Source organism: Mandrillus leucophaeus, unplaced genomic scaffold (genome assembly GCF_000951045.1).
Source record: "Mandrillus leucophaeus isolate KB7577 unplaced genomic scaffold, Mleu.le_1.0 Scaffold62, whole genome shotgun sequence".
Classification (NCBI taxonomy): domain Eukaryota; kingdom Metazoa; phylum Chordata; class Mammalia; order Primates; family Cercopithecidae; genus Mandrillus; species Mandrillus leucophaeus.
The window spans coordinates 3,030,654-3,055,165 of record NW_012106697.1 but is presented as its reverse complement, the minus strand read 5'-3'; the positions used below and the strand labels follow the sequence as shown (position 1 = coordinate 3,055,165).

General features: G+C 38.5%; 1 protein-coding gene across 1 annotated transcript in view; it reads right to left on the bottom strand.

Annotated features, from left to right (window-relative positions):
* Positions 1-24,512, bottom strand: part of TENM3 (teneurin transmembrane protein 3) — a 718,045-nt gene that overhangs the window by 99,111 nt on the left and 594,422 nt on the right. Inside the window, exons 8-12 of the mRNA XM_012000130.1 lie at positions 23,166-23,376; positions 22,692-22,793; positions 22,308-22,502; positions 21,035-21,235; positions 14,701-14,886 (exon numbers count right to left, since the gene is read on the bottom strand). Of these exons, the coding sequence (XP_011855520.1) occupies positions 14,701-14,886; positions 21,035-21,235; positions 22,308-22,502; positions 22,692-22,793; positions 23,166-23,376 (895 nt within the window). The remainder of the gene's footprint in view (positions 1-14,700; positions 14,887-21,034; positions 21,236-22,307; positions 22,503-22,691; positions 22,794-23,165; positions 23,377-24,512) is intronic.

The window sequence follows — 24,512 nt, the reverse complement described above, 5'->3', positions numbered from 1 at the left end:
GGGCTTGGAAATTGCTCACATGGGTCTGGAGTCTGATTTTGTTGCTTACTAGCTGTGCATCCACAGAAAAGTTACATAACCTTTCGGAGCCTCAGTTAAATCTTCAATGGAGATTTTACTAGTTTCTAGCTGAGAATTAAATAACATAATTAATGTAGAACAGTTGCATTGTGCCTTAGCAAATAGTAAATGCTCAATAAATATTAAATATTATCGATTCATCTTATTAATAGGGATAGTTTAAAAAGGACAAACTCATGAGGCAACTGGTATTTTTTTAAGCGACTATGAAGAAGAAAAAGTCTGACTTTGAGGAAAGAAATGTGCGATTGGCAATGATTTGGTTTCATAAGCCCCAGGGTCCATTCTGCCCCATAGCAGCAGGATAAGCCCCTTTACTCTGCCTCCCTAAGCTATCCTCCTTTTGCTGAGAACTTTCTTTACATGAACTGGCTTGTTCCCAGAGCAGGGACAACTCCATTTCACAGTCAGGAAGTTTCTTCTTCCTTGTCTCTCATAAACCGTCTGCTGGTTAGATGCACAATTCCTGGTCAACATGGAGTTCAGCTTTTTGGAATAAAGAACACATCACAATTTGCCCTTATATATTTTCTGCTCCCTCACTAGTAATTTTATTTGAGCAAGATAAATTAATGTTTTCTTGAAAAGTGTAGGTACTCACACAAATATTCACATACTGCACTCACAAATTCAGAAATACAAGCCATGGATTTACAATAACTATTTGGAAACTAAAATATCATATTTTACATGCATATCCCTATCCTTACATTGTGAATTTGCTACAGATTTTTCATTATGAAATACACTGAGCAGACAGGATATATATTGCTAACTTTTCATAGCAGAATGGTATAAGTTTATGTGTCACCATTCTTAAATACAGGAGGAAGCCCACCCTTGGCGGAGACAATCCCTTCCAGTAGCTGTGGGTGGCACACAAACCTGTAGTCGTAATTGCACATCTAGACTTTTACTATGTGGTTTGTTCCTGTAGTGGTCACAATTCAGAGGACAACGCTTTTAGGGGCAGAAAAGAGTCAGAGTAAGTGAAATAGCCACCTAGTTTCCTCTCTGCATTTTATGGCAGCTATATGGTGATTTTTTCCTTATCTATACCAATGTACTGCAGTGGATTGCTCACATACATAACAATCACTACTGGGGACTCATCTTAAAAGTCAAGAGTCGGGCCAGGCGCACTGGCTCATGCCTGTAATCCCAGCACACTGGGAGGCTGAGGTGGGCGGATCATGAGGTCAGGAGCTAGAGACCATCCCGGTTAACACGGCGAAACCCCGTCTCAACTAAAAATACAAAAATATTAGCCAGGTCTGGTGGTGGGCACCTGTAGTCCCAGCTACTCGGGAGGCTAAGGCAGGAGAATTGCTTGAACCCAGAGGCAGAGGTTGCAGTGAGCCGAGATCGTGCCACTGCACTCCAGCCTGGGCGACAGAGCAAGACTCTGTCTCAAAAAAAAAAAAAAAAAAAAAGTCAAGAGTTGGACTGTATGTGAAAAGTATTATTTAACACCTTATTGTTCAGATGGGGACTAATGAATGAATACCTTATGTCATTAATTCACAATTAGATTGCTTATGTGTAGCCACATGCTTTCTATGGACACATATGTAAATATTAATTTTGGACAGAATGGTAATCATTCAGCACCGTAACAATGAAGCAGCTGTAACCTGTCTGGTGGGCTAAGCGATGGAGCTGCAGGCGAGCTCCACAGGCAGATGGCTTTACCCACCCATGCTTAAAGTTAAAGACTTTTCTAAAAAGAGGTGTTGACAAATCAGAACAACTAGGCATAGTTTTGATGCAAATTGACCAATTTGCAATGTAGATTACCCTAAAAACTAATTTAGTATATAAGAAAAATTAAGCTCTGTTGTTAAAGGAAGACATTATATCACATTTAGATATAGTAGATTCCCCACCAACATAATTATTTACTAATTTCATTCAACCAACAGAGTTTAATGGAAAAGCAGCTGGCAAAGTATTCACATTTATGGACCTCCTCTGACTGCTCCTTAATTTATCCAAGGCACATGCCTGTTAAATCCCAGAAATGATAGTCATATTTCAGACAGCTGGTTTCCAGCTTCATTAAAGGGGCACTCAAAAAAGAGAGGGTCACTGAACTTATGAAGAACAACAGACAAAAACTGGCTCCAGTCACACCCTCATCTGCAAATACGTTAAATATGAAGGCTGCAGGAAGGCCGTGCCTCTGTACGGACAGACACCATAACCAAACTTGCACTTCAAAATAGGGAGGTGGAAGAGGAACTGTTTTAAGATGAAAAGAGGCTATTTTCAACTTGTCATATTCAAGAAATGGCAAAGATAAATTCAGCCATTGAAAGGATACCAACATACCATGTGCGAAGGGATAATCATACTTCTTAAAATTGTGGGCTTAATTTCTCTACCCTTACATTAAACTCAATGAAAAGTCCCCAACATTTCATTTACTCCATGAGGTAATAAGGATCTCAGCATATAAGGAAAATTACTTCAAATCCTCCTAAACACCTCACTAGCTGCCTTTCACTCCCCAGTTACCTGGCTTACTTTCGGGAAGAATGTGGCATCCTTATAATCTGGAACTTGAGATACTCTTTCTCTTCCTTGCTGATATCGTGAAATACCTGACAACATATTATTTTGCACCTGGTTTCACTCTCAAATGCCTTGGATCTAAACTTTTCAATAAAAGGCTTCTGATGAACTTGGCAAGCAGAAGAAGGAGCATTTTCCATCTTTATTTCTGGTTAAATTGTATATCCAGTCAATTGAGCTTTAAAACCTCCAATATACTAGGTTTTGGTGGTAATTAAGATTGTAGATGGTTTTCAAAAGATACAAATTAATGAGGTGTTCCAAAGGGTAAAAAGATACTCTAGTATATTAGTAAAGGAACAAAATATCAAGTTTCTAATGAAATAGTATAGTACAAATTTGACATATGACTTACTTGGCTTTTATTCAGATACTATGTCTCTCAATGAACTTTTTAAAAAACAACTTATATTCGTTTAAGATGGGACATGTGGTTTCAGAAAGAAAAATGGAAACCACAGGCATGAATACATGAATATATTCGTATTTTAAGTTTCTGGCCTGGCCTATAACTGTAATTAAAATTAATGGATTCAAAAATTTCCTCGAGATAACAATTATGATTTATAAGTTGTTTCCCTAAGACACAGAGCCACTACACAGTAAACTATTTTGAGACTTAAAAGAACTAGTTAGCAAACCACTAAGTTCACGGTGGGAAACAAACGCAAGGTACGGGGAAAGGAAGGAATCGGGTGTGCCAAGCCTAAAGAAATCAGGCAGATTTCAATGACATCTAACTCATCAAAAAACAATACAAATCCTCACAGTTTCTTACGTATTGCTCCGAGTCGAGAAAAATCACAACGGGTTTAACTCTCCATTCTTTCTGGAGCAGCTGCTTCTAATGCCAGTGGGCCTGCCTTCCAGTGGGCCCTGCAGGAGAAAGCTTCATTTGTCAGGAGCTATTGGGACTCAAGCTAGACCACAGGAGGCAGACTGGAAAGAAGTTCCTGCACAAGCAAACACCACAGTATAGAATTCATTTATCATATGACCCTAAACAAGCGTGTGAAGCGTACTTCTTTGAAAGAACTCTAAATTCTCATCCTCATAGGCTACGTGTAAATTACTTCAGCGGGAAACGTATGTTAAATCCAGATGTATTCACCCACAAAGCAGTTATTTCCATTCAGAATTGAGTCTCAGAAGGCCTAAAAAATGCTCCTTTTCTAAAGTATGGAAAAAAAAAAAAATCTAACGTTTCCCAAAACAACACACCTGTCCTAGAAATTTACCTCTCAGTAGCACTGGCACTGCCGTCTGATATGAAACCACGCAGCGTTAGCTGATGACTATGCTGTTGTCTCTCTTTTTTGTGAGGATAAATTATGGCATGAAGGATAGGGTGGAGAAAAAGGGAACTCAAGGCCTGATGTCAATAGTGAGAGCTGTTTATCCCTACACTTGCTCCCACTCTTAAGGACAGAAACCGAGGCCTTGGGAAATTATTTAGTGGAAAATAAATCACCAGCACGATTGGAGATTACGTATGCACATGGCCCTCGGGACTACGACTTTTCCTGACAGTTACGCAGCAAGTCAGGTGTAGAAGTCAGTGCGGAGTCTCATCCACTTCTTTGAGGATGCGATCGGTAATCTGAGTTGCAGATGTAATTCTAACGGGACTTTTGGAGACACCGTATGACTCGCCCAGGAAGGTGAAGGAGATAAGGAAGGAGGGACGCTACAAGGTTAAATTTGTAACACACTTCACAAGAAGTTGGTAGAGTCCAAATTAGTAACACCTTGGAGGCTCTATAGTATACAGACTGTAACAGTAGAAATTGAATTATTTGATAAAACCTTGGCGTGCAGTATTTAAGGCTAAACTATGATAGAAACACAGAGTCAAACTTACTAAAGTTTCCAATTTAGGTCACTAAATTTGTTTTTGTTGGTTGATGACTCTCTCACTCAACAGGCTGTGGAACACTGAGCGAAAGACAAATTTGGCTCAAAGTGCGGATCTGCCATTGCTCTCAGTGCTGGCTGCAAGGAAGCAGAACCCCAAGCTCCATGTCCTTTTTTTGATGAAATTGGTATATGCAAAGAAAAGCAAAATCGAAAGAATGATTTGAAGGACAGACAGATTGCAACATCAGAATAAACCTTATCTTTGTAGTAGTTTAAAAAATATTGAAATAGTAGAGAACACTGACAACCCAACAAAACAGGACCTCCACCTTTTAGAAAGGTCACAGAAACCAGGCATGCATTTGTAGATAAGAGATTAAGTGACCTCTTCTTTTAAAAATTACAAGACTGAGGCCGGGCGCGGTGGCTCACGCCTGTAATGCCAGCACTTTGGGAGGCCGAGACGGGCGGATCACGAGGTCAGGAGATCGAGAGCATCCTGGCTAACATGGGGAAACCCCATCTCTACTAAAAAATACAAAAAACTAGCCAGGTGAGGTGGCGGGCACCTGTAGTCCCAGCTACTGGGGAGGCTGAGGCAGGAGAATGGCATAAACCCGGGAGACGGAGCTTGCAGTGAGCTGAGATCCGGCCACTGCACTCCAGCCTGGGTGACAGAGTGAGACCCCGTCTCAAAAAAAAAAAAAAAAAAAAAATACAAGACTGAGGGGATTACAGAGGCTAAAGACTATATAAAACTGTTACCTGAAGAAACTAGACTAAAATGAGAAAAACAGTATTGAAAGGCCCCCAAAGGATACTGTTATCTCAATGGAAGAAACAGACACCTAAATCAGCCCGGTTCTCAGAACATGGGCGATACTCCTGAGTTCTGAAGGGGCTTTCCATGACTCACTCAGGGATCTCTGTCCCCTCTGTCCATCAAATTTCTTATGACTGAGAATCACTGGGACTTGCAGAGCAGGAGGGACCTCAAGAAGTTCTCGTTCTGCAAGCTTCACAGGAGGTTTTTCAGCCTGTCAGTTTAGGAGACTTTCCCCTGGATTTCCAGGGCCAATCAAGTCAGTTTAGGAGAATCTCCCCCTCAACTCCATGCCTGACACCTCCTTGGTGACCCCACTCTCCACTGTGGATGACAGATCATGAGGCATCTATGTCCAGACTATTCATGTGTCAGGAAGTAGAAGGGATTAGTTCTCCTTGTATCCAGCATGCACTCCTATTTTTCTGGAGGAAATAGCCGAGGCTAATTCCTCTGCCTAGACACAAGATTTAGCAGGGAGGAATTAGTCACAGTCAGTTTGTTATGAATTTCAGTCCAGAGACTAGCAACAACAACAAGAAGACACATCTATAGGGTGTTTACTGCATGCCAGGCACTGTGCCAAGTGCTCTTCCACATGACCCGGCCCATTTAATACCCTCAGGAACTCTACAAGGTAGTTATTATTTTCATTCCCACTTTATAGATGAGGAAACTGAGGCACAGCGGGCTTAAAGTAATTTCCCAAGATCATACAGACATGAAGTGACAGAGCTGGAACCAGGGGGAAATCCAGGGTTTATGGGTCTGAAATTTACTAATGTGGGAGGCCCTCTTTAAGAAAAAGAATATCAAAATATAAATATGAAATTGGTATAAAAGGATGTAGAATGAGAAAAACCACAACAAAACATTATTTTTCAGTTAATCCCACAAATATCAGAGAAACCATACACATTTTTTTTTTTTTTTTTTTTGAGACGGAGTCTTGCTCTGGTCCCCAGGCTGGAGTGCAGTGGGGCAATCTCAGTTCACTGCAACCTCTGACTCCCTGGTTCAAAGCTATTCTCCTACCTCAGCCTCCTGAGTAGCTGGGATAACAGGCATGTACCACCATGCCCAGCTAATTTTTGTATTTTTAGTAGAGATGGGGTTTCACCACGTTAGCCAGGATGGTCCTGATCTCCTGACCTCATGATCTATCCGCCTTGGCCTCCCAAAGTGCTGGGATTACAGGCATGAGCAACTGTGTCTGGCCCCATATACATTTTTTTATTCAGTGCTTGCCATGCCTCTAAATGAACATTTTTCCTATATTTTTGGGCTATAATTACTCTTTAATTGCCTCTTTATATGACAATGATTTTTGTAATATTTTCTATAGAGAGTATAGAAAGATAATTCAGTCTATATTCTGTGCGACAGTTTACTTTTCATTACTGATAAAACTAACAGTAATAGTCCAATTGACTTCAAAATTTGTTATTGGTAATGTCATGTAAATTTGTGCCATTATTGTCAAGTTTGGAAAGGCTTTTTTTAATTGTGTAATAAACTGATCTTAAATATGCTGAGTTGATAATACTCATTAACTATTTTGTTGTGATGTCCACACAGTAGAATATTTTGAGTTTTATGTTAATTTTGCAATGTCAGTATTTCATGTCACATAAACAAGACTTTCTGGTGCACTCATGTGATTCAGTGATACTCTGGGATGCGTAACACATGTGATTTCACATACCGTTGAACTTAATATTTGCAGTACTGCTACGGAGTTATACCCTACAAATACAGGAATTCAGAAAATACTCAAAGGAGAAATACTCATCTAAAAGGAAAAGCTATGGCATGTTTATAATTATATACACTCTATTATCAAATACACGCCTGGTAGGAGAAAACTTCCGCTTTAATTAGGCATTTTAGGTATTTGGTGACATGAGGAATTTTCCAGACTAGCTTCTATTTCCATAAATTTCAAACCTTTTTTCTCCTCCAATACCTACTTGCTTCTGGTGCAAAGCTCCACAGGACAAACATATCTTCATCTAATTACTCCCTGACCCTGTACTTTCATGTCACTAGATGAGTCAGTGGAAGGTAGGAAGATTCCTGGGTGGCTAGCAGTAACAACCAGAGACAGAAGTGATTTCACACCTCATATGCACATCCCATTAAATCTAAACTAAATGTACCCCCAGATCAAATTCTCCTTATTGGAATTCTTACAATGCCCACAGCCACCCCAATGCCATCCTGCACGAGGAAAAGTGTGGTGAAAAGGAAGTTGGAGTGTGAAGAGTCAGAAGTCAGCTGATTTGCAAGTTTTATATTAACATATGACACCTGAACCCATGGTGTCCCCTTGTGGGATCTTAGGAGGGGCCAGTTGCAAACGAAACCCTGACATTCATGCTTCACCAGCTTCACAGTAAACCTGTCTCTGGCAAGGTCAGGGATGCTGGTAGTTTGGTGCAGGTTGCCTTTCGTCACCACTACCAACCACTGACTGATGTGAAGCCAAATGCCTCCCAGAACAGCCATTTGTGGGCATGATGTGGTGTCCTATATCCACTGAATGGGAATTATCAACAAAATGTGACTTAAAATCTACAAAGACATTTTTAGAATTACATGTTGTTTTATTTTGGATATGATGCTCAATTTGGGAAACACTGCAAAAGTTCTGAAGAATACTGAGTTTTGCAATTTAAGCAAAGCATTTATCAAAGAGGTCATTTTATTTCCAAATTTGTCACCTACTTTTTAACAATTAAAATACTATTCTTTCACCAGTATCTGAGATAAGAATTAGAATACCAAGCCTAAGCTTGTCTGTGTCAGTAAAAGTTTTGATCTTTCTCTCTTTCCACCCCACATTGTTTCCGAAATACCTCCCCGGCTGTGTGCATTTCATTTTCAGTTTCTAATCTTCAGCCTCCCAAAGCCCAAGAGCAGCCCTGGTGTTTAACAGACGATGCTGAGTACTGCATGTGTAAGTTTTGTCTGAGCAAACAAAGCCCGTCTTTGTGATCATTAATGATCTCGTTTCCCAATGTACTGAGAATTAGAATAAAAACAAATAGCTGGTCTTTTGTAGTTTAAAGGAATTAGGATGTCCCCTAGGCTACATTTCCATTTGAATTGCCTAAAAGTACATGAAAATCAATGTAGCTCAATAAACAACTCTGTGCTTGAGACATTACTAGAAGAAAAATACATCCATATCCTCCACCTTTCTTTCATCATCACGATTTTAAAAAACAATGCTCGGCTGGGTACGGTGGCTCATGCTTATAATCCCAGCGCCTTGGGAGGCTGAGGTGGGTGGATTGCTTGTGTCCTGGAGTGTGAGACCAGCCTGCCTGGGCAACATGAAGAAACTCCTTCTCTACAAAAATACAAAAAATTAGCCAGGTGTGGTGGCACACTCCTGTGGTCCCAGCTATTTGGGAGGCTGAGGTGGGAGGATCACTTGGGCTCAGGAGGCAGAGGCTGCAGTGAGCCATGCCTGTACCACTGTGGTCCAGCCTGGGCAACTGAGTGAGATCCTTCTCAAAAATAAGAAAATGAATGAAAATTAAAAAAAAAAATAAAACCAACTCTCAAACCGTTAACCCAAACATAAACATTTCTTGTTAAACAATATCCATTATGAGACTAGATTATATTTTATAATAATAAAATGGAAATGTCATTAACTCTTTAAAGTAAATTTCCTGGACAGGAGTTTTGTTCTGTTGTTCTTGTTTTTGAATGTTGGCACCCAAAACATTTTCTGGGTTGTACTTTGTCTCATTTATACTTAATAACAAAATTAAAACTTGAATTTATTGAACATCATTTGCTAAATGCTTTACATTCTAGTATTCCATTTAATTCTAATAATCCCATGAAGTACATAATACTCACATTTCATATAAAACCAGTTAAATGACTTGCCCAACGTCACTCAGTGGTACGGAAAGAATTCCAATTCCCAAAGCTTTTAAACATTACAGTATTCTGCTTCAAAATCTCATATATGTACTATTACAGCCATTTTACATTTGGGAAAAAACCCAACTGAGGCTGAGAACAGTTAAGATACAAGTTCAAGGATGGGCGCAGTGGCTCATGCCTGTAATCCCAGGACTTTGGGAGACCGAGGCGGGTGGATCACCTGAGGTCAGGAGTTTGAGACCAGACTGGCCAACACAGTGAAAATCCATCTCTACTAAAAAAATACAAAAATTAGCTGGGTGTGGTGGCGGGCGCCTGTAATCCCAGCTACTTGGGAGGCTGAGGCAGGAGAATCACTTGAACCCAGGAGGCGGAGTTTGCAGTGAGCCGAGACTGCGCCATTGCACTCCAGCCTGGGTGACAGAGTGAGATTCCATCTCAAAAAACAAAACAAAACAAAGCAAAACAAAACACCAGTTACAGTGAATAAATTGTAAAACTGACTTATAAACATTTTATTTAAAATGTCAAAGCCCATACCTTTTTTATTTATGTTACCCCGAGTTTTGTAAGAAATCGTTCTTAGTATCACAGAAGAGATGTTCAATAATTGCTTATTGGACAAACAAATGAATTAATTAACAAAAAAAAAGTAAGCGAGGCATGCAAAGTAGAGCATCCCACAAAACGAACCCCAAGTGATCTGAAAAAGTGAAGATGGTTTCTTGCTATGTTTCAGTGCCACAGGAAAAGCAAAAACAAAAGTTAAATGACATAGAGACAAAAAGAGAATCCCATGTTTAAATCTAGTAGTTTTCCAAATAAAGCAGAAATTATCAACAGTGAAAAAATCCTAGAACTGCAAGAGACCTCGAGGGGTCCTTCAAATAGGGCTACTACACAAGAGACTTGATCTTTTAGGATAATGGATGGAGAGAAGTTAAAAAAAACTCCCATTCTAACGATACTCTTTAAGCTAATAAAAAGAACTGACAAAACCTCCAGTGTTTCACACCTAAGTAATCACAGTATTAAGCTTTAACAATACTACGATTACCTGGGAGGTTCCCAAATTTCTTGAGTAGCTTGTTCCAGGATTTAAATATGCTTTCTGACCCGAGGTTCTTCATTGTATCTAACAAACATTTACACAATATAAACCCATATTCTCCACTTCTGTCTCCTGGATAGATGGAAAATGCCAATCAGCCTCCAGAAGACAACTTGCTTGTCTACAGAGAGCTGAGCCTTCTTTCCCTTCCCAACAACCCTCCATGGTAGGTAACAATCGAATACATTATTCAATCATTTCCCTGCTGTGGTCTCGATCTCATCTACAGCCTCCAGTTCTCTGGGATACAAATGAATGACTTCTAGGGTAAATCTCTTCCGCAAATACCAAAAAGAATAGTTCTTGTGGAAGCGATAGGTTAGCAGTTGTTAAAATTTGGTATTTAGTATTAATCATTGCCCAGGTTATTTACTTTGTATTACACTTAAAAGTGATTGATTCTGCCTATAACTACCTGTTCAGCAGAGCCTACCGCTGCATTTGCATTGCATCTATGGCCAACTAACTGCATCTACAGGTCATTCCCACAGGAGATTTTCCCTCTTTTTCTAAGCAAGAAGCCGCCCAATTTCTCTGACCAACCTCAACTCTCACATTACAGAACTGCTTAAGTTTTCCATAGAGATAGCCAGATAATATTCTTATTGTGTCAACTATTATTTAAAAAACATTTCATTACATTTAATATATTTTTAACTTGTCTCTGAATTCTCTAAATATTTGTACATCTTTCCTACCTCATGAAAAACAACGGCAGCCCATGAATAGAATCCTTTGAAGCTTATATGGAACGGTCACATATAACAGAGAGTATTTTTGTAGTGGAGCATCTGTATCAGTGCTATTACTATCAAATCATTTTAGCAGTAAGTACTGGTGCTTATTTGATGTGGCTTAATCATGTAACTTCTCTTTCTCTTTATTTATTAAAGGGTCTTATAATCATGAATGCCTTACGGGGGGGAAAGGAGAATATCTATTTTAATCACAATATTGCTAAAAGTAGATTTCTCCTTGTTTCATTTTCCATCTGCATGCATCACTAATCAAAGGGAAACCCAAGAAAGGAGGACTTGGGACGATGAACCTGCGGACGAATATGCCTAATTTGCTGAACACATGATTCATAATGAGAGGAAAATATGAATACTCTAACAAAAATATCAGAATGGAATCCTTTCAGGTAGATAGGGCGTTCAGTGAACACTTCAAATTCATAACCTGTTTTACTCTCAAAATGCCTATGGTTTTATGAAAGCATGGACAGAGTTTATGAAGACAGTAAGATGACTAATGAAGAATCTCCTTTGCTTTCTAGTGGGAACTTTTGTTTGCTTCTGTTTACTTTCTCCTCCATTTCTCTTTCAATTAACCTCCCTGTTTGGTATTCAATGAGATGGCACATAATATGGAGAAAGAAAACAATCTTGCTGATTTATGAGCATTCTTTCACCAAGTGGCAGCTTCTTTCAGCCAGATGCATAAGAGTTGAAATGGAGAGGAAATGCAACAACAGTAACCATCCCAAGTGAGAACACACACCAGAGTTTCCTGGGTGTTTAATCCGTGGCTCACAAATGGTCCCTTAGGGCCACTTAGGGCCCTAACCCCCTAACCAGGAAACTATGGTGGGCATATACACAGGTAGTAAGGAAACATGGGAAAGGTAATTGGGTCTTTGTATGCCCACATTGGAAATAACTCATCTTATTAGTATAAAAGAGCAGAAAATGCTTTAAAGGCACTCTGCATCTTTTAAAAGGTTCACATCTAGGATTTATTTTTAAATGAAGCAGGTCCCTTATTTCCCACACTGCTACTCATATGGAGTATAAAGCAACAGAATAAATGAAAATAATAGAAAATGGAATTGTTAAGAACTATTGCAGGGTTTATTAAATTGTAATACAAAGACCCACTGCTAACAAAAATCCTGTTTGTTCCTAAATAACTAGGAATTTGTTCAAGAACAGCTCATCTACGGGAAACTATTATCCGTGTAATGATACCAAGGCCACTGAGAACAACACTAAAATGATCTGGTGAATAACTATTGGTTGGTAAGTTAAATCTGCCAATGGATAACTTTTTGGTACACTTCCTGGTTTTCAAAGCTATACACACGTGTTTGCTGTACTTCCTAAGATACATACAGTCAGATCATCACTTTTCTCCCTCAGCTAGACTCAATTCACTTCTTCTGATTGGGTATCGGGTGGTGGGGTCACAAGGAATGAGGGGATATGATCAGAGGTATAGTTTTCCCGCCCTGCCTCTGGTATATAGGCATTCTGGCACCTGGGACATGGAGCTGTTTGGTTATAGAGGTATTGCATTGTCCCTTGTATGGCCACAAAAGGATACACAAATCCTGCTCATCAATTTTTTTGTGCCTTAATGTAGTTCACATGAACAATCTCTGCCACTGCCCCAGAAGGCCTCTCTTTGGGAGGGGAAGGCCACATCAGTGGGTACGAGCCCTGTGCAAGCGCTATGACTGTGGGCACCTGTTGTTGATTTCAGCTGCAGGCAGGAAGCTCCAATTCAACCAGCGAAGCTCCAAGGATGCTGTGCAATTAAGAGCTAACAGCGGGTCTGATTCGCAGGATTTTGGCGGGCTGTCCCTTGGCTGGCATCTGGAAATGTGGATGTCCCCTACACTGATAGGGTTATTTTGTCCACACCCACTCTTCTTAGGAGAGTTGGGATTTTGGTGGTTGTGGCAGACAGAGGATACCTCCTAGAACAGCCCCAATAAAAACCGTAGACTCTAAGTCAGGGAAGTCCAATCTTTAGGCTTCCCCGGGCCACCATGGGAGAATAAAAATCGTCTTGGACCACACATAACATACATTAACACTAACAATAGCTGATGAGCTAAAAGATTGCAAAAAAAATCTCTGTTTCAGGAAGGTTTATGAGTTTGTGTTGGGCCTCATTCAAAGCTGTCCTGGGCTGCATATGGCCCACAGGCCACAGGCTGGACAAGCTTGCTCTAAGTCTCGAACAGGCTTCCTTGGGCAGAAATACTGCACACGTGTTGATTCATTTCGCTGCTGGGAAAAGGAGCATGCTACATGTGACCTCTCCCAGTGGGAGAGAAGGAAGGTGGGAAGGCTGTGCATGGATTTCTGCAGACTCTGCGGGATATGTCTTTTTTTCTTGCTGGTTGTGACACATTACAGCCATGATACAACTACCTCTGGGTCCTGAGTTCTTCTTGAAGATCACCAGCGTAGGGGTGCGGTGAGACCCTTGAAACAGATGTCAAGGATGGCATTAAGACTAGGAAAAACCTTCCATGAAGTTTATAATGACACACTTGTGACAATTTATAAGACGTATGTGATTTCAATTTTCCCATGACAAAGTTTCTGGCTACCCAAAAAAGCAAAAAAGCGAAGTACATAATACTTACAGATACATCAGAAGAAGAAATCTTTAAAAGATACTGACACTCCCCACAACAGATTTATCAACTTTCACCCTAGGAATGTAAAACAATGTGGAGAAATACTATACCACCAATTCTGAAATTTTGGTAGGACTGTGCCATTTATAACTAATATTGTGTACTTTCACTGAAGTGATGTAGAAATTTATTACATACTTTTGTTGTAGTTTTAAAATTAGACATTTTAATTTTAGTGACAAATGGTAAAAGCAATGACACTGAGTATCTTGAAAATATGATATATATATTTTGCATACTTTTGTATCTACGCTAAATATTGTTTATGTACTAGCGTTTTTATCTGAAACATCTATCTGATGGTTTTATTTAACCTATAGATGTTCACAAATGTCATCATATGTGAAAAAGTGTTAACCATATAGGTTTGTTTAAAAGCAGCGAGATTTGTGCATTTTATTCTACTTTATTTCTCATGATACCACAAAATAAAGTCATAAAAAGTCAAACGTCTTTTGTAGAGACTCAAGATACGGGCAAGTCTAAGCTGTGTGATTCTGGAAACCACAGCAGCCAACAAGGCCATATATTTGAAAAACATTTAAAGCATTTTTTTCTAAAGTGGAAAATCTGCTATTAAGAAATGCAATGACAATATGGAACATCAAGAAGTAATATTTGATAAAACTTCACTTATAAACAAATCATTAAGTCTGTTTTATGTGAGTCCACTTACGTGGCCATCCCCAAAACCAAGGAATAAAAGTTTAAACCTCATACTTGTGACAGCTGTTCTAAAAAGAACTCAATTGCCATCATAAAATGACAACCATATTTAAAAAATAACTTCGTGTTAAGAAAGACAAGTAAAAAATAATGCAAAGAACAGGCTTTTTCCAAGTTGAAAACAGCTGACCATGGGGGCTCTTCTCTGGGAGGAGGGGACAGATAGACACAGACGTGCAGTGAGCCTACCAATAGTGCAGTGCTCTCCATTCCAGCCCTGGCTGCATTCGCACTTGCCATCCTTGCAGGTTCCATGCTCGGCACAGCGGGGATGGCAGGCTCTCTGATTACACGCTGGGCCCGTCCAGCCTTCTTCACAGCGACACGTCCCCCCCATGCAAACGCCGTGTGAGCCACAGTCCACAGAACATATTTCTGTGTGGGAGGAAGAGGAAGCAAAACAGGAGAGAAGGGTAGCGGGAGGGAGAAGGGGAATTAATAAGCAGCGCTGCATCTTCCACTCACATTTGTTCAAGGGAAACACAAAATCATCAAAAAGAAATCAGAAGTATTTGTATGCTAAGTAAATTTCAGCACCGACTACTAGGAAATTATCAATGGTGGAACTCTATATCTTTATTCATCATTTAATTTTACATGCTGCTCTAATCATGCATAAAATACACATGACAATTGCTAGAAATAATTTCTTTATATATATAATACTTTAGATAGAAAACATTACATATATAGAGAGTAGTCATGTTTATATACATCTATCACCAAGAAAACAGGTCCCCATATCCCCACCCCCAAATTAATGAAATATTTCAGCATCTCAGGTATCTAACAGGCTTGGGTTTCATACATATGGCAAGAATTTGAAAAGGGGTTATTTCTAATGCCACATTTAAGTGTTTTAAATATTCAGAAACTTTCACTAAGAGGAATCTACTTTGGTAAGCAAATTAGCTTGCTTCTGACACAGACATGCATGTAAAAGGAAACTGTTTTTCCTATTCAGTAACTTTGTACTGTTGACAGATACAAATTTCTTAGTCCACAGTACAAAACCAGTTTAATAATACATACAATTGACTCTCCTTTGAAAAACAAAGTTTTTCAATTCCTAGAATTACTGAAAAGAGCACAAGTTACCAAATGACTTCAAATGTTATACCAGGTTAGCTCTTTAAAAAGAATTCAGATGTGTAAGAAAAATTTTTTAAGCTTTCTTAAAAGCTTTCTTTAACTAGTTCCAATTGAGAGACAGGGAGAGGGAAAGGTAAAAGAAACTTTGAAGGTGATTTCATTTTACTCTTTACATACAAGGTTAAAGTTAGCTATAGTTTTTTGGGGTAATACCCCTGAAATTCTAAGACTGTTGATTAGTTTTCGTTTTCTTGCAAAAATAAAGCACTGAACAATAAAAACCTAAAATCATTTCTAACAAACAGAAAATGTACTAAACCTTTATTTGATTAAAAAATAGTAGCTGTTTATGCAGTCACATGTTCTGTTTTTCCTATTCATTCCCCAAATAACATTTCTCAGACACGTGATTCTCTATCTTACAGGCTAACTTTAAACACCTTATCAAGGCACTATGAGAGTTGTAATATTTTTTATAAACAACACCCAGGACTATTAACTGGAAGAGGGTAGCACACAGGTTTTTTCAGGCAATATTTTCTATCTCCTTTGAATTAAATTTTTGATTAAGAGATCCAAGATAGTTTGATTAACTTCAGAGCAACATAATATCAACCCAGCTCTAGAAGCGAGAGGTTTCTTTCTGAGGTACCCTTTTTATTCAATCTAATCAATTTTTCATTAGGGTGATGGTGTTTATCAGCATTTAGCACACTAGCTTTGAGCAAGGTGCGTCAATCTTTGTAATGAACTTATTAATTAGAGTTAATTTAATTGAAGTGGAATTGAAGGGCTAATTAATGAACAAACTGCTGATGAAGATAGAGGAAAGCCCTGTTGCTTTCAAACCTATAAACTTTCAGATGGAAATAATTCATTTATTCTCTTTTAGCAGCTTAACCAAATGTTTCTTCCGGTGTAAAGTCTACTCTCCTATTGAATTTAGATATGTGAAGGTCATTTCCACAACAACAGAAGAGGTAGTGAGTAAAGTGTTTTCCTCTAGCATTCACTTAGAAATTCAGAATTATACTGCTTGTAAACTTTAAGCCACAAATGTAAAATAACAGTGCTTTTATAAGCTTTAAATGAGAACTGTGCAATAATCAGATAAATTTGAGGCACACAAGACCAGATATTTTCACAGCATGATTGGAAGCATATTTGAGATCTTTACTATTAATTCTAAGTGGGTTTTCTGTCTTTCTGCAGCTAATAGCAAAGTTTCATAAAGATTTTTTTCTATACTTATTATAATTACTTTCTTCAAAAATGGAGTATTGTATTCATTATGCTACTCTATTTATCGAGAGTTGAATAGATGTGAAATTTCTTTTTTGCATTGAGGATATCAAGATGAATAGGATAAAGATCTCTGTTCTCTATGACTAAACAGTCATTTAGTACACAGGTAAAATTAGATTTTCAACTACCAAAATAATTACAGCAGCATGAAAAAAATTCAGTCTAAATACGTAAAATAACGATATGTGATTTTTGGCAGCCAATTTAATCTTTTAATTAACATTTATATGCATATTTTCCAATTCATAGCAGTATCATTTTATGAAGAGGGCTGAATTAACTTTTAAGTTATTTAGTATCAGTTACAAACTACCCTTTATAAAATAATTCAGGTAATACACTATAATAACTTTATATGAAAAAAGGGGCTATTGTGCTTGTTCCTTTCCGACTCGGATAATTGTAGGAAGCAAATCTGAGTGACAGTATTTCAAGCAAGTATTATTCTACAGCTAGTCTTAATATGCCGTTTTACTGATGGAGGCATAAGAGACCTGAACCAAGTAGCTTCACTATAGAAGTAATTATCTCTATAACATTTAATTGGATATATTTTGTGGAAAGGGTTTTTTAGTATAGGTAAAAACTCAACAGAAAACACTAAATGCTTATTTTATATGTAAATTATATGTAATTACAAAATATATTTTACGAATAGAGGACAAAACAAGTTAACGTGTTATTTAAAATAATACCACTCACTCATGCTGGATAAGTGTTGGTTGGTGGTAATATCCCTGAAACTCTTTAATAAGACATTTCAGGCTCTCTCTAATCCAGATCCCAATTTGTGTTTTTACTCTTATTTATTCTATACATGTTATTTGCTCTAGCAGATGTGAATTTTCTCACCAAAGTTTCTGGTTCCTCAAGCAAGCCAGAGGTGTATGGGCCAAAAGATGAGGGAGAGTGAATGAAACAGGAAGGAGGGGAAGAAGAGAAGGAGGGAGGAAGGAAGGAAGGAAGGAAGGAAGGAAGGAAGGAAGGAAGGAGAGATAAGAGAGGGAGGGAAGGACGAAGAAAACTCATCTCATACAAAAATCAGAATGGGAAGGAGATTGTCTCTCAGTAGTATATGAGTTCAATAGAAAATTTTCATGAATATTATCAATTAGCTGATAGGAAACATTTGTTAGTCTGGGCTTCCAGGATTCAATTTGTAGGAGGTAAAGAGTAGCAGAGAAATCTGTCATGCTGATACTGACTCAGAGGGCAGCAGAGATGTCACCCAAGGTTCTCGAAAGGCCAGGAAACAGCAATTTGTAAAAATTACTAGTCTTTTTACTTCTTGCTAAAAATAAACATGTGAATTAGCTTCTCAGCACAATATTTCATGTCATTTTATGCCATTTGATTGTACTAATAGAGGAAACAATTTGCATTTAATAAATTTCACATTTGGGGAACCATGTCCAATCACTAATGTGGAAGCTCCTCTGAATTGATGAGAAATTAAGTATGACAAACTACAATTAGCCTTTAGAATACTTCTACCATAGTGACTACTATCACCACCCTCTACTACGTCTATTAGTGGTTAACACTTACTGAGCACGTACTGTGTAAGGTGCTATTCTAAGTGCTTTTCACGTACTAACTCATTTCAGCCTTACCTCAACTGTATAAAGTAGTCCTGTAATTATCTCCATTTTACATACAAAGAAACAGAGGCACAGAGATATTAAATAACTTGCCCAACGTCATATTGCTAGTGAATGGCCATCCAAAATTTGAACCCAGGCAGCTCAGCGTCTGTGTTCTGGTTCTCAGTCACTTACTGTTAAACAGGCTTAGAGAAGGGGGCAGGAGAGTAGATAGACCCCTTCACTGAAGCCAAGACTTATATTTAATCTAAGTGGGATGTTTTTATTCACTCTATACTGCTAGTAAAATTCATTTTCTTTCTCATTTCTTCCCCTTGTCCTTCCTTCTCTATAATCATCCTCTTCCTCCTCCACTTCTCTTCCCTGTTTCTCTTTCTCATTTTTCCTCTTCTTTTGATGAATTGTGTGATTTTGCTTACTTTGAGTATCCAAACAGAATTCATCCTCTTTTCTATTTCTCACTTCTCTTCCATTGCCTCCCTATGTCCTGCCTCTTCAATCAGCCTCACCCTTTCCCAACTTTCTTGCTTCATTCAGGGACATTAACATTAGCACCAATTCTCCTTGCTTCATTTTTATAGCTCTTCTCAACCCGTGTCTCTACTGTGTCTTTTTCAGCAGGTCCTGTCTGCTTTTCCTTTCAAATGTCCCTCAGATTTATCTTTTTCATTTCTACTGACTCCCAACGAATTCATGCTCTCATCACCTCACACTTGTGGGAAAGTCCTCCAGCTTGTCTCTTCACCATCAAAGTCTCACAATTCATGCTCTCTGACTTATTATCTACAGGACAGTTTTCCAAAAACGATACTCTCGTTGTCTTACTGGGCAAATTAGTGCTATTGGTAAATCCTCCATTGCCTGAAACTATCATTTCTAAACCTTACTCCCCATAATTAGGCCCAATCCAATTTTTTGCCTCCAAATACTTTTTCACTGTCCCTTGAATATAATGATATTTCTCACAATTTCATCTTCGCTAATCTTTTATTTCAATTGCTTGGAACCAGAAGTGATTTGGATTTTAAACTTTTCCAGATGTTATACTATGTGCAGCATACATACCAGAGGAGCATCCCTAATCTGAAAATACAAAATGTGAAATGCTGCAATGAGCATTTCCTTTGAGCATCATGTTGGTGCTCAAAAACGTTTGAATTTTGGAGCATTTTGAATTTCAGATTAGGGATGTTCTATGGTAGTGATGGTGGTGGAAGCGATCTTTAGAATTTTTTATCAGCCAAGCTTTGTACTAAGTATGTTATATACATTATTCCAAGTAATTCCCACAGCATCTTTGTGAAGAATGTCCCATGATTTTACAGATGAGTAAACTGAGGCATATAGCAATTTGCCTAAGGTCACATAGCTCTTAAGGAGTACAGATTGAATGTGAATCCACACATCTGATTTCACAGTCCATGCTCTTAAGTACTTTCTAATACTGTTCACCTAGCCAAAAATTATACCCTTACCCAGACTGTCATCATCATTAAATAGAGAATGTTAATACAAGTCTCCTTGAAAACTTCGAATACTCATTTAGAATCACTCCTCTGAATGTCCACTGAATTCAGCATAATATTCCATGTAATACTCAATATAATATCAAACTAGAATATATTGATTTAGAATTATTTCATATGTATTCATCTCATCTCCCTAATTAAACTGTAATCTTCCACACTATAATGGCACCTTCTCAAACTGTAACTTATGAGTCATGGAATTAGCTCATGGCCTGCAACCAACATTTGAAAAAAAATAAAATAGGCTTGAAAAAAGCAGCGTGTATCACTTTGTAGAATGTTTATTTCAATTATGTGAGGATGTGCATGTACACTTACACTAGGTCATAATGCAAAAATGTATTTAAGGTGATAGTTCAAGGTCAAAAAATTAGAAAGCCATTGTTCTAGAGGGCAGACATGATTCGTTAGTCTTTTATTCTTACGGGGCCTATCACAATCCCACACACATAGTAAGTACTCAATAACAACTTGGCTGACTGCATAAAATTACCTTGTACCATTTCTATTATAACCATATTATTATGATTAAAAACTCAGTGTTGAACCATTTATACATATCATAATATCTATACATGCATACTCTTTACTGTGATCATGTTTAGCCCTATATTGTCAAGTGGTTTTTTAAAATTGAGGCTTCTCTGTTTATAAGATAATGTGCTTAAATCCCCAAGCTATACTTAAGATTTTAGAGAGGTTAGTTTCGATTAGTAGTTCCATAAATTGAGAGTTAAGAAGATATGGTATCTTATGCAAATGAAAGCTTACTCCTCCCCATAATACTAAAGGGGAAATTTTAATGATAAATTGGCTAAGCATGGTTCCTTTTTATAAGGCAACTACATATCATTACTTTTAATATTTATTTCCGCAAAGAATCACTTTACTAAAATTTGTATTACGTTTACAAAGAGGTTTTTAAAAATTAAAATATCATTTTTAGCTCAATAGTATCAAGCAACTTGATTGTACTGCATTTATTAACCTCACCATTTGAGCAGTCTGGGCCAGTCCAATTAGGGTCACATGTGCAGGAGCCACTTTCTTGAAGGTATGTTCCGTGACCAGAGCACTGGTCTGGACACATGGTCTTCAGTATTTCACAATTGCTACCTCCCCATCCTGGACTGCAGTGACATTCCCCATGGATACACACACCATGATTAGAACACCCAGGGTCTAGACAGTCAGCTGGTGTAAAGAAAAGAACGATTTTATTAAATCCAGAAGATATCATAGTGCATGCAGAAAAAAGAATTAAATCCTAATCTAATTTATATGAACACTTTGGATAATCAAATATTTATCTACCATTTTCAAGAACCTGTTTCTGAAAATGCAAAGAATTACAATACAATAAAGCATTAAGAACCAGGCTAGTGCCATTTAGGTAATTGAGACTCTTGCAAGGATTTGTAATTTTCCTGAATTACACACATAGACTCTTGAGGTTTCAGACTATTGCTCTCTGTTCTGCCTAATCACAGAGTAATAAGTATTGCCTTCTCTATAACAAAATCTGTGACCACTGAGTACTGACAGCTGTATGGGATCCTCACACTGTTTGAGAAATAAATGAGTTGCATACTCTCTTTCTTAATTCACTTTAATGTGCTTTAGATGACGAGATTTAATTTAGCAATTTGACTCAATAAAACTTTACACTTGTAGGGTCAATGGCCTGAAAATTTAATTCCAGAGACTTAATTGCATTACTTTGTGTGTGCAGATCAATAAAATCAATTTGATTGAAGAACGGAAATGGTGCTTTTTTGCTTTCTGAAAAAACAATTCACCTGCACTTTACAATATGGTATCTTGACTCTCATCATTACACGTACACAGCCATGGAACAAATCCATGCTGTCACACTTCTTTTCAGTAGCATATTTTGTGTACTATTCTGTCTTTCTAGAGAAGTCAAAATGCTAGATTTAGAAGCTGGCATCAATGTAAAAAACTATAAAAAGAAAAATAAAATCCAACAGTCTGCTGTTAGTTTCAAGGTACGAGGTTTGCTTGCTTTCTCAGAGTGAAGACAAGGAATGATTCACACGGCTGAAAAAGAGCAAAGAGGCCCTTTGGTGTGTGTTCTTTTTATTAGTTAAAATGTTAATAAGACAATGCATTCATAAATATGGATTTTTCAAAATTGCTTTCAAAAGGAAGCCTATAAAAGAGATTTGCCAAACTAAAGATTACAGATATAATCTGTTTCTTTATGAAGACAACAACAGACTTCTGCAAATATTGACATGTTTACCTTCTTCACAATTTTCTCCTTTGTATCCCGAGTTGCAGGCACAAGAGCCCATGATACAAATCCCACGACCCCCACACTGCGGGTCAATACACTGGGTAGCCGGCACATCACACTCCGTACCCTTCCAGCCGCTGAAACACAGGCAGCGGCCCTTGGAGTACTGCCCGTTGCCACTACATAACACTGGACAGGCCGCTGTGAAACAAGACACGACAGAAGAATTACAGCCACATTTTCCACCGAGCTTCCGAGAGAAAAGACACATTGCTGGAACAAGCAATTTGCCGGTTTTCCCCCTTCTTTCCTGTCTCGGTAGTTCTTGGAATTACTTGTGTTTCTACAGCTTATTTATATCGGCTTAAGAAAAGAATCTAACTTGCATACCTCTTGAACAATCCGGACCCAGAAATCCTGGAAAACAATGGCAAGTTCCAGAAACGCACTCTCCATTTCCATGGCAATTCCGGGGACATTCCACCACAGACTCTGAAGAAAAGGGAAAGAAGGAACACTTGTTGTATAGCCTGCCTCTTGCAAAAGATAAACGGTGTCACTTTGATCTTCATTTATGCTAGATAATTTGAGGAGTAAAGCAAAGCACTGTCACTTCAAATGCAGATTTTCAAAGTGTTTCATGATGTATTCTCCTCTCCCAAGGTAATTCCAGATAATATTTTCTCCCAGTGCTTCATAGTCTGTCACATATTCACAAATAAACGGTTCAAAAACAATTCTCATATTCTACCTGGGCTTTAACACCCTAGGAATTACCCCAAATTGGTACAGATAATTTAGTTTCTATTAAACACGGCGTTTGGGCTGTAGCCTGGAAAAGGGGGCTTTGAAGACTATTCTTACCTATAACAATGGTATTAAAAGACACCTGCTCTGCATTTTTCCCGTCATTATAAAAAGCCAGATGCCAGATTCCGGAATCCAAGTACTGGATAAAGCCAGCCTCATGAAGGCTGACGGATCTCGCCTGCCGCCCGGCTCTCTCCGTCTCAAACAGGCTCCGCTGCTCTCTGGCAATCAGCCTGCTGCCATCCAGGAGCTCCACGAAGTCATACTGCGGGGTGGATGACGAAAAATAGTCAGAAATATAAAGGCTGGCTGCTTCTCTCTCTTTTTGCTCTTCAAGCTGTCTTCCTTTGCTCTAACAAATACAATGTTAGAGAGAAGTTCCTGACTGACAGGTCCAAATGGTAGAAGTCTCCTATGCACACCATTTACAAGGAGGATGCAAACTACCTGCCACATAGGGCCGGATCCAATCATCAGGGACCATTTTTTTCCCCTTATTGGGCAATATGGTTTCCAGATTTATTTAATTCTACTGACTGATCAAAGTTTAATGAGTTTAGGCAGTCTGGGGATACAAACATAAAATCTACATGAACTGACATTTCCAATCCAGCAGGCTTATTTTTAATGCATTAATTTCATAATTGATATATAACAGTCGTACATATTTTGACTGCCCTCCCAGCCTCTGGCATCCATCATTCTACTCTTTCTTTGTTTTAAATTTTATTACACTTTAAGTTCTGGGGTACATGTGCAGAATGTGCTGGTTTGTTACATAGGTATGCACGTGCCATGGTGGTTGGCTGCACCCATGAACCCATCATCTACATTAGGTATTTCTCCTAATGCTATCCCTCCCCTAGCCCCTGACCCCCTGAGAGGCCTTGGTGTGTGATGTTCCCCTCCCTGTGTCCGTGTGTTCTCAGCATTCCACTCCCACTCATGAGTGAGAACATGAAGTGTTTGGTTTTCTGTTCTGGTGTTAGTTTCCTGAGAACCATCATTCTCCTCTTTCTACTCATTCACTTTTTTAGCTCCCATATATAAGCCAGAATATGTGGTATTTGACTTTCTATGCCTGGCTTATTTCACTTCACACAATGACCTCCAGTTCCATCCATGTTGCCAGTAACCTTGTTTTAGTTAGACCACAAGATAACCCTTTATGGTCTTCTCTGACTTAACATTCACGTAGCAACAACTACTGTTGAATCCTTACTCTGCGCCGGTTCCTCACAGGAACCCTTGTAGGAAGGCTTTACCATTTGCACTTCACAGATGAAGGAATCTGAATCTCGAGGAGCTGCAGCAGGCTCTCAGCCATCTGGTAATGGTGGGGTTGGGGTGTGAACTCAAGAGCACTTCGCTCCAAGTGGGGTCATCCCTCCCACCCTACTC